Source organism: Myotis davidii, unplaced genomic scaffold (assembly GCF_000327345.1).
Source record: "Myotis davidii unplaced genomic scaffold, ASM32734v1 scaffold73, whole genome shotgun sequence".
Classification (NCBI taxonomy): domain Eukaryota; kingdom Metazoa; phylum Chordata; class Mammalia; order Chiroptera; family Vespertilionidae; genus Myotis; species Myotis davidii.
In genome coordinates this window covers 4,352,257-4,362,987 of record NW_006286675.1, presented here as the reverse complement: position 1 = coordinate 4,362,987, position 10,731 = coordinate 4,352,257, and the positions used below count along the sequence as shown (strand labels likewise).

Below are 10,731 nucleotides of genomic sequence, written 5' to 3'. Positions count from 1 at the left end.
AAAACTAAAAAAAAAAAAGACCATACCCTTTTATGTAATGATGTTTACTTTGAATTTATATTAGTTCACACAAACACTCCATCCATGCTTTTGTTCCGACCCTCCGATCCAGTTTAAGAACCCATTGTGGCCCTCGAGTCAAAAAGTTTGCCCACCCCTGCTCAAGCAGCCTATGTTCTGGACATTATCCCCAGGGCTTCCCTGATATCTACCAAAAAGTCTGAACCTTGTCTTCAGAGACCTACTTCCCTTTGAGGTGTTAAAGGTATTTTATGAGGTCAGTCAGTAAAGAAATAATTTTGAAATTGAAAATGACTCCCTCCCTGCCCAGCCAGTGTGGCTCAGTGATTGAGTGTCAACCCATGAACCAGGAGGTCATGGTTCAATTCCTGGTCAGGGCACGTGGCCAGGTTGTGGGTGCCATCCCCAGTGTGGGGTGTGCAGGAGACAGCAGATTAATGATTCTCTCTCATTATTGATGTTTCTGTCTCTTTCTCTCCCTCCCTTCCTCTCTGAAATCAATAAAAATATATTTTAAAAAAAGAAAGAAAATGACTCCCTCAGATGAGTGCATTCTCCTATTTCATTGACTAAGTACTTAACCCTCTAAGGTGCAAGCCACTGTGCTAAATAATCACAGTGACAATATTGAACATTAGCTGCAGTAGGCGTGCTCCACGCACACTCTCTCAGGGACCTGCCACAGGTTGTCAGAGCATCTGTTTAGGTCACCAGGTATCTGTTCTGAAGATAAATATAGAGGCATGTCCTTTGCTGTTTTTTTTTTAACATGAATCTGGTCACAGTGTGATCCCTGCTGCCTTTCATAGAGCATGGGGACTATACTATTGATCCTCACTGAGGAGTCCTGTGTGTGTTTTCAGAATGGAAGTTTTATTCCTGGGCAGAAATATTTGTGTGTTTTTTTGTTTTTGTTTTTTTGGGGTGGGTTTTTTTAATCTTCTTCCATCTTGGAATTTCGAACTAGCAGCCTTAAGTAGATTTGAAGTCATAAAATGACCTTTGAAGGTCACCTAACCCACCCTGTTTAAGGTGAGTAGGCCCAGGCCCAGAGGGGTCAGTCATATGTCTGTGCTCATATAGGTGGGTGGTGACATGCTGGCAACTCCAGTCCCCTGGCCCTCAATCCTGATACCTTTTTCACTGTCATCCTGTGACACCAGAACAGATAGATGTGCCTGTTTTATTGACTAACTGAAAGAATATTTCGTTTCAGTTTTTTTAAAAGTGTTGAGATGACTAACATCTGGCTGTTTTGGCATCCTTGCTGGATTTTTTTCTCACAGGGCTTTTGGCAATTGTGAGACCTTCGAGTCTGAGACAGAGCACCAAAGGCATTTTCACTGCCGGTAAGAACTTAGAAAATCCGCCCCTGGTTAAAATGTAAAGCGTTGTCTGTGTCCTGAAGGTACTTGTGAAATGCTGGCATTCTAATGGTCCTAAACTAGGACATTGCAATAACGTACAGACAGGCAGACAGCACTGTAATCTGTTCGCCTGAAAGAGTCAAACCATATGAGGCACTGTTGGAAGGCTTTCCTGCCCCTCTGAGGTTTCTGAATAACTCCCGTGTGCAGGTTTCCCCCTCATGTTTTTGTTTAGGAAAGTTACCCGTGCATATCATTGCAGAAACAGCAGTGCCTCGCTCTTCTCTCCTACTTCCCCTCTCCACAGACACCCACTTTCAAATCTCTTAGTGGGGTGTTTTTGTTTTCACTGCCTGTTCACTAAAGAATAACCTTATATTACTGCTTTTGGCTTCCCACTAAGGTAGATTAGAATTCAACTCTCTACCCAACCTCACCACACACGCTCACCCCTCCCTCCCATCCCTCTAATACAGATATATTGCAGCTGTGGTAAAGTCAGTGTTCAGAGTTTACACTGCCTGACTGTGTTAGTGAGACTCCTAGGTGAGCCACATAAAACACTTTCCCTTCCCTGCACAACTTCCTTTGCCCACAGAGATTGTCTTTATCTGTCTCGTGTGAAGAACACCGGCTTTCCTGTATCTCAGTCCTTTATCTTCATGGTGCACACTCTCCTTTTGGTGAAGCACACCATGCAGGAATTTTCCGAGAAAGGGTGCATGGGAGGCAAATTTGGAGACCACGTATGTCTAAATGTATCTCTAGTCTGTTCTCCCACATAAATTGAGACTTAGCCTGGGGGTAGATTGGAAATAATTTTTCTTTAGAATTTCGATACCATCGCTCCAACTATCTTCTCACTTCTAAGATTGCCGTCGAAGTCCAAAGCCATTCGGGTTATCAATCCTTTGTGTATGTTCTTTTGGAGGCCTGTTAGGTCTTCATTTTCCTGCAGGGCTCTGATGAGCTTTGATGTGAGTCTGTCTTTATCTGTTACGATACTCATTTTTCAGTTTGTTCACTCAGAATATAAGAAATTTTTCATTTATTCTTTTTTACTTTTTTTACTTTATTTTATTGATTTTTTACAGAGAGGAAGGGAGAAGGATAGAGAGTTAGAAACATCGATGAGAGAGAAACATTGATCAGCTGCCTCCTGCACACTCCCTGCTAGGGATGTGCCCGCAACCCAGGTACATGCCCTTGACCGGAATCGAACCTGGGACCCTTCAGTCTGCAGGCCGATGCTCTATCCACTGAGCCAAACCAGTTAGGGCCTTTTTTACTTTTTTCCTATCTGTTTCCTCTCTTCTCTTTCTGGAACTCCTTTTATTCAAATATTGGACCTCCTAGTCTAGTTCTTTGGGTTTTTTTTTCTTTTTTCTCCTATGTTTGGTCTCTTTGTCCTTTTGTCTTGTTTTCTAGGAGATTTTCTCAGCTTCAGCTTCCAGGCCGATGCTCTTTTTTTTATTTCTGCTATTACATTTCTAATTTCTAGGAGCTCTTTTTCTTTTCTTTTTCTCCCCATCTGAATCTTCCCTTTTTTTTAAATTTTAAAATATCCTGTTCTTGATTTATGGGCTTAAGTATTTGAACCTCTTTGGATATAACCAAATTGTCCTCCCAAGTAGTTATATCAATCCCACTAGTAAAATATGAGAGTTCTTGTTTTTCCCCATTTTTTTCCAGTGCTTGGTAATGTCAAAAGATGGACTTTTCTAGTTCATTCTTTCTTATATAACCATCCACTGAATGTCTCTCATGTGTTAGCCACACATACAAAGTGAACATGCGCCCTGATCTGTGTGCTCAGTGGTTAGGGCCTCAACCTGACCGGTCTCAGGTTCGATCCCGGGCCCCATTTGGGATGTGTGTGGGAGGCAACCAGTCGATGTTTCTCTTTACATCAGTGTTTCTCTCTTCCCCCTCCCTCCCTCCTTTCCACTCTCTCTGAAAATCAATGGGAAAAATATCCTCGGGTGAGGATTAAAAAAAAAAAGTGAACACAAAACACTATCGGACCTTCAAGAAGTTCATAGTCTAGAAAGAGAGACAGGCATGTAAATAGAAATTTGTAGTAGTACCAGGGTATAAATGGCTGAGGTAACACAGAGACAGGAGTGGTCTTTCAGCCTGATTCCGATCCCTGGGTTGAGATTGCCAGGGAGCTGGTGTGGTCTCACATCTTAGCATCTCACCCCAGCCTCCTGGTTACACAGCTGAGTGCTTGGCCCCAAGGACTCTGTGTGGCCCTCCTGAATCTTTGGAAAGAGTCAGGAAAGAGTACGTGTGCCAGATCTACTCAGCGGAAGATATTTCTGCCACTCAGGGGTGCATAACTGCATGTTCAATTCAGTTACTTTTATTTCATCTGTGTTTCTGCTGTGTTTATCCTGGCAAGGCTGAATATGAGGTGCTTTTGTTTGTTTGGGTGGTTTTGTGTTTTGCATGATTGCTGCTCCCTTTCTATAATCCTTATTAGGTGAGGCTGAATGTTTTGAGGGGTTTCTGTTTATTTTTCCTTTTTTAGGGAGGCATCCTAAGCTATAAGGAATTACTTTATTATTTATTATCTGTTGTATATGATGGGGTTTTAAAAAATTCCTTTTCTTGTAGAAATACATACTAAAATATTTAGATGAAAAGACAGGATGTCTGAGATTTGCTTCAAAATAAAACAGTGGAGGGAAGTGGGTAAACAGTAGATGACACAGGATTGGTCATGACTTGATACGTTTTTGAAGCTGGATGATGATACATGGAGACATAGTGTACTATTCTTTTGTAAGTTTGAATTTTTCTCTAAGAAAAGGTTTTTTAGGATGAATCATGGTATTTCAAGCTGAAATGACTCTTTGGTCCTCTTCCCACTCGTTCTTCCCAGTGACCAGCAGAGGGCAGTGGGTAACACCTCACACCACAGCCCAGATTTCCTTGTGGTCTTGGAGTGAGCGCCCATTGCAGGTTCCCCTGTGCTTAATGCTTGTTTCCCTTTTCCTTCTAAAGATACCTCATAGGATTGACGAAGTCCAGAGTATCCGAATGTCTGTAACCTGCACTGAGGTTGCAGAAATTGTGGAAAGGATTAGCATCCATTCAGACTCTGTAGGTTTACTTACCTTCTGATCTGGCTTGTCTGGTTTATGATGGTTGTGGGCTGAGGAAGGCCGTCCAGGCCAAGAGCAGGGTTTTGTGAGCCCCAGAGACTAGGGTGCAAATTCCAACCTAACTACTGTGCCTTAGGCAAGTTACCTAATTTTTCTGAGTTTTAATTTCATGGGGATAATTTTACCTGCCTTACCAGGTTATAAAAATAGTATCTTAAATAGTAAAAACATCTAGTACTGTCCTAGCCGGTTTGGAGCATCGGCCTGCAGACCGAAGGGCCCCAGGTTGGATTCTGATCAAGGGCACATGCCTGGGTTGGAGGCTCGATCCCCAGTGGGGGGCGTGCAGGAGGCAGCCGATCAATGATTCTCATCATTGATGTTTTTATCTATCTCTCCCTCTTCCTTCCTCTCTGGAATCAATAAAAATATATTAAAAAAAGAAAAACATCTAGTGCTGTGCCTAGTTTTGTTTTGTTTTTCTTTTGGTATCATTACCTAAACGTTTCCTGACCTCTCTTTAGAACATGGCTCATTTCACTGTCATATTCAAATGGCATTAGTCCCTTGACCAGGCCTCCAGCTGAAGTAAAGGAACTGAGTGGCTCATCTGCCTGTTTCTTTTCCCTCTAACTTCACAGCAAGCTCAGAAACTCCCTCCTGCACTTTGTTCTTTAGAATTCCTCTTGTTGCAGTCATAGCTGTTGTTCTGCCTTGCTTTTGCTAGGGCTGTTTCCCCTAAGTCTCTAAAATTCTATCTCTATTCAGTTTTCAGACAGCTGATGTATGATCTGCAGGATGAGAAAGCCCCAACGTATTTGGTTGAGATTTTATTCCTTTGTTGCCATTATCACTCTGCTTCTTTGCATCATCCTGCTCATATGGAGATAAAAAAGGAAGGTTCAAAAGCAGATATCTTTTTTTTTTTATCATACTTTTAAAAAATATTTTTAATTGATTGAGAGAGAGGGAGAGAAACATCTGTGTGAGAGAGAAATACCACTCGGCTGCCTCCTGCATGCCCCCTACCTGGGATTAAGCCTGCAACCCTGGCAGATCAGCAGCTGGAGCCAGCCAGCTCCGGAGTAGCAAAAGCCTGTTTAGCCTCCTCATACTTGCCTGCTCCTTTCATAGTAGCAGCAGATGACATCACATCTGGTACTAGTAACAGAAGACCAGCTAAGCAAACTGTCATATTCTGAGAAGTAACAGTCTTTTATGTTTCTAATCTGTTTGGAGAGAAGTGGAACTGTCTGAGTGTTCTGGTGTGGGAACTGGAAGAGAAATGGAGAGGGGGTGTGGGCTTTAGTGATTAGACTGAGAAGTAAGCAGGAGCCAGACAAGGGAAGCCCTTAAAAGCCATGAAAGGGAATTCAGAGTTTCTTTTGAGGGCAGAGGGACTGTAGAAAGGCCATTAGAGAACTGAGAACAGATTGAAGGGAGATAAAGCTATTGCTTGGGAAACTGGTTAGATATGGTTGCAGCCAGCCAGGTGAGGAATCGTGGCAGCCTGAACTCACGTCATTGCAGTAGAGGCAGAGAGATGAGATGCCAGTAATACTTAGAAGGCAGGTCGCCAGGTCTTGGTGATTAGAGGGATATGGGAAGGGAAGGAGAGAGAGGAGTCACAGGTAACTCCCAGGTTTTGGGTGTGGGAAGCAGTAAGATGGTGGTGTCATTTTATTTATTTATTTATCCCCGCAATCAGGCTCCCTCCTCTCCGGTTCCAGAGTGCATCACCTGAGACCTGCCACTCCCAAGTCACAACAGCTAAGCAGCTCCTGCATTGAGCATCTGCCCCCTGGTGATCAGTGGGTATCATAGCTACCATTCAGATGGTCAGACAGTCCCTTAGTCTTTTATATATATAGATTTTTCATTGATTTCAGAGAGAGGGAGAGAGAGAGACAGATAGAAACATCAATCATGGGAGTATTATTGATAGGCTGCCTCCTGCATGCCCCCCACTAGGGTTCGAGCCTGCAACCTTGGCATGTGCCCTTGACCGGAATCGAACCCGGACTCTTCAGTCCACAGACCGACGCTCTGTCCACTGAGCCAAACCAACTAGGGCTGTGGAGCCATTTTAGGAGGTGAGGAAGGTTGGGCGGGGATAGTGAAGTTTAATTTTTGAAATCTTGCTTTATTTTTTCCACCTGACTTTCTGGTCAATCAGAATGCATTCTGGGGACAGGTACCTATGTACTTCTCTAGCTTCAAAAGATTCAGCTGAATTAACAAGACACGTTTAGTCTTGTTCCTAAAAAGATTCTGGCATGCCTCAATTGATTCTAACCAGCCCTTTCCTGGAACACAATAGAATGGATCATTCATTTTTCTCTGCTTCTGATTTCTTATAACTAAAACATTTCTTCTATTTTTTTTTTTTTGGTACCTACATATTTAAATAAGAAAAACACAAAATAATAGTTAAAAATTTTCTCTGGTAATGTGCTTTTTTCTGGTAATTTAAACTTGAAAGTTTAAAAATTAAGTTGTACTTTCTGCTTCAGGAGCAGTATTCTTTGTGTATAGATCTAACTATGTTGGAAATTAATTGGAAGAATGTTGAGGGCTTACTGATTTTCTCTCCTAAAGACCTGAAGTGTAGAGTTATGGGAAGGTAGAGACGCCTGACAACCTACTCATATCTCTGCCTCACATTGTTTCCTAGAGAATTTTGTCTGTCATTGGACCCATCAGTTCAAGGTCACATAGGCAGTTTGTAGTCTTAGATTTGTAGTAACTTTGCTATAGGTCATGTAACACAAGCTGGAAATCAATAGAAGAAAAACCTTAGGAGTCATATATTGAAATAGATTTCTGTATGCTTCCAAAATAAAATCCTGACTTTAGATGCTAATCAGAATTCATAATGGCTAGCTTTGGGTAAATAAGAATCTGTCTGAAGAAGGTATGTTTAAAGAAATGTTGCATCTTTCTTTATACATTGAAGAAGGAGCAAAGACAATAGTGATGGATCTTAGAGTAAAATTTCCCTCCTACAAGGCTGTCTTCCCTCAAGACACTTTCTAAATGCAGAATTCCTAAATCACCATCCTTTTCTGAAGAAAGGAAGCAGAAACTAAAAGTAAGCTAATGGAGGCCAAGTAGAATTCTATAGATTGTAAACTCTATGAGGACAGAGACCATAACTGCTATTCATATCAGTATCCCCAACAACTCAGTGCCTTATATAGGTGCACAATAAATACTCATTCAGTATGTTATAGTGACTGAATAAATGACAGATTCTAGATCTTCTGGTAGAATGGAAAATCTCAATATATTCAGAAAAGAGCACAAATCAGAAATTAATTTTCACAAAGTGAACACACTCATGACCATAGTGCCCTAGGAACCCCCTTTGCCAGTCACAGCCACTACTTCTCCAAGAGTAACTTTACTACCTTGACTTCTATTGCCATGCTTCTGTTTAGGCCATTTTCAAACTTTGTATATGAATATATACTCTCTTGTGTCTTCCACTCCTCATAACATCAGTGAGATTCATCATGGTGTGGGGACTAGCAGTAGTTCGTTTATTCTCATTGTATCCAGATCATTGTGTGAATATACACAATTTCTTCACTCTACTGTTGATGGCTTCTTGAGTTGTGTCCAGTTTGGGGCTATTACAAGTAGTGCTGTTGGTTTTGTGCCTATCTTTTGATGAACATATTTATGCATTTCTGTTAGGTACAAACTTAGGAAAGAATTACTAGATCATGAAGTGTGTGAATGTTTAATTGTGGTATCGACCAAACAATTGTTCAAATTACACTCCCACTAGTAGAGTTCCTATTGTAGCACTTCCTGGGCAAAAACTTAATATTATGTGTCTTTTTCTTTTCATTTTTTGTTATTATTTTTGTTTCTTTTTACTTTATTTTAGAGAGAAACATTGATTTGTTGTTCCACGTATTTATGCATTCACTGGTTACTTCCTGTATGTGCTCTGACCAGGGATCAAACCTACAACCTTAGTGTATTGGGATGATGCTCTAACCACCTGAGCTATCTGGACAGGGCCTTTAATTTTACTTAATCAAATTTATTCATTTTGTCCTTTATGGTTAGCAACTTTTCGTGTCCTGTTTAGGAAATTTGGCCTATTCTACATTCATGAAATTTAAGTCCTCCACTTTTGTTGCAATTAGAATATTGAGGCAGAAAGGAGCCTTTATTCTGATCTGTTGGTTCTTACCCTTTTGCAAATCCTGACTTTCTATAAAAATCTGGCTAAAACTTTGGACCCTCTTCACAGAAGTACACGTATCTACACAGAAAACGGTGACAGTTTCAAAGAGCTCACAGGGAGATGAAGTCTGTCCAGGGGCCTCTTGTTAGACACCTCTACCCTAGTCTAAGCCAATCGTTGTACAGATGAGGAAGTCAAGGCCAGAGAGGGGGAGTTACACTGTAAGTCTGTGGCCCAATTAGGACTAGAATTCAGGTCTCTTGACTGTTATTCCAGCCTCTTTGTAACACCGTTCCCTGCTGCAGTCTTTCTGAGAGCCATTGAAGGCAAAGACTGTTTTTAATTAAGGGAGTCTTTAATGGACTAGCAGCCAAAAAAAAGCTTCATGGTGTCTCTGATGTACTTTATGTATTTACCTTAAATGTTAAGCTCCAAGGAGTGTGTGAGTAAGTTTTTGAAGTTGAACTGGGACTTATCATAGTCGATGCATCTTCCTCTAGCTCTGACTCAGTGCCCTGGGGTTGCTGTGTTGAACCTTACCATATGCAATTACCTGTGTTCTGCTTAGTGTCTTGATTGGTTCTGGCTGGAATTTTAAAAAGCACCTTACATAATAGCTTTCCAGTCTCCATGCTCAAGTGGGTGAGGTTTAGCAGAGTCGTTGCTCCAGGGAGAAATGAACGGGTGGAGGCCAGGGAAGGAGCTCTGAGTTTCTTGATGAGGCCGTGTCAGTTTGTAAGTAGTCAGTGGACAAGCCAGGCCAGAGTTCCTACAAGTATTTTCCAGGGACTTTGCCTTGTAACCTGCCACTACCTACATTAGCCTCTTACAGGTCCTTGTGGACTAAGCAGCTTACCAGTAACATGGCCAGGTATTTCCAGAGATCACACGTACCCAAGTGTTCGGAGTCTCTGGAACTAATCCTGTTACCTCATCGGCAGTGCTTACAAAGTGCACTGCCAGGGGTGGGCATTTCGTACTCGCGCACAGACCACAGTTTGTATCCCATGGTGAGAAAGACTAGTTGGATCTTTGAGCCACACCCTGAAATACGGACTAAATGATCTCATTTTCAACACAAAGGAAGCTGAGCCCATAATGCTGTCTGCAAATAGGATCCTATTAGATCTGACAGACAAATAACACCCCACTTATTCTATCCCATTTTACTTCTTTCCCATAAGCTCCCCAGAGAGCTTCTCCGGTTTCATCTGGTACTTGTGAGTAAGTAGATAGAGGGTGTTGGGAAATCAGATATCTGAATGAGGTGCATCTGTTCTGTCATTTCAAAAGCATTTACCAAGTACCTACTATGTGCTGGATTCTATACTAGGTGATGGGGAGACAAGGATGAATAGGACAAGGTCTTTGTCCTCAAGGAACTCCCAGTCTAGGCCGAGGGAGAGGTTGATAAACCTGTCCCTAAGCAGTGTACAGTCGGGTGAGTGCTGTTCTGTACACCAGCAAGTGGTGTGAGTCTAGGAATGGGGTGGGGAATATCTGGCCCATGGACTGTATAAAGGCCTACAAAATCATTTGGTCTGGCCCTATCAAGCCATTAGGGATCAGATCAGTGGCACACACAGCAACAGAAGCAGCGAGGTGGGGTTGGTTGGATGCAGGCATTGGGGTTTAGAAAGGGGCCAGGGATGCCCATTTACGTACAGATCTTGTTTTTGTTCTTCCTTTTTCTTTCTTTTTAAGAACTACTAAATTCAAAGGCTGTCAGTATGCTTGTATCTCAAAAGATTTCACTTACCCCAGAAACTCAGGTACCTTTGACATCATACCACCATTTTAATCCTAAATCACAATCTTTTCCCCTCACATTGATCACATTAGTAACCCTTGGCTTCCAGGGTCTCCTAGACTAGCGGTTCTCAACCTGTGGGTCGCGACCCCTTTGGGGGTCGAACGACCCTTTCACAGGGGTCGCCTAAGGCCATCGGAAAACACATATATAATTACATATTGTTTTTGTGATTCATCACTATGCTTTAATTATGTTCAATTTGTAACAATGAAAATACAT

The 10,731-nt window shown here is 41.9% G+C and overlaps 1 protein-coding gene across 2 annotated transcripts in view; it reads left to right on the top strand.

Annotated features, from left to right (window-relative positions):
• TAMM41 (TAM41 mitochondrial translocator assembly and maintenance homolog) overlaps positions 1 to 10,731 on the top strand; it is a 47,969-nt gene that overhangs the window by 36,890 nt on the left and 348 nt on the right. Inside the window, exons 7-8 of one of the 2 annotated variants that reach the window (XM_015560378.1) lie at positions 1,308 to 1,370; positions 6,388 to 6,425. In XM_015560378.1, coding sequence (XP_015415864.1) covers positions 1,308 to 1,370; positions 6,388 to 6,413 — 89 coding nt within the window. In that variant the 3' untranslated portion in view covers positions 6,414 to 6,425. Of the gene's footprint in view, positions 1 to 1,307; positions 1,371 to 6,387; positions 6,426 to 10,731 lie in introns of those variants that run through there. The other variant, XM_006758280.2, reaches the window with a different exon arrangement.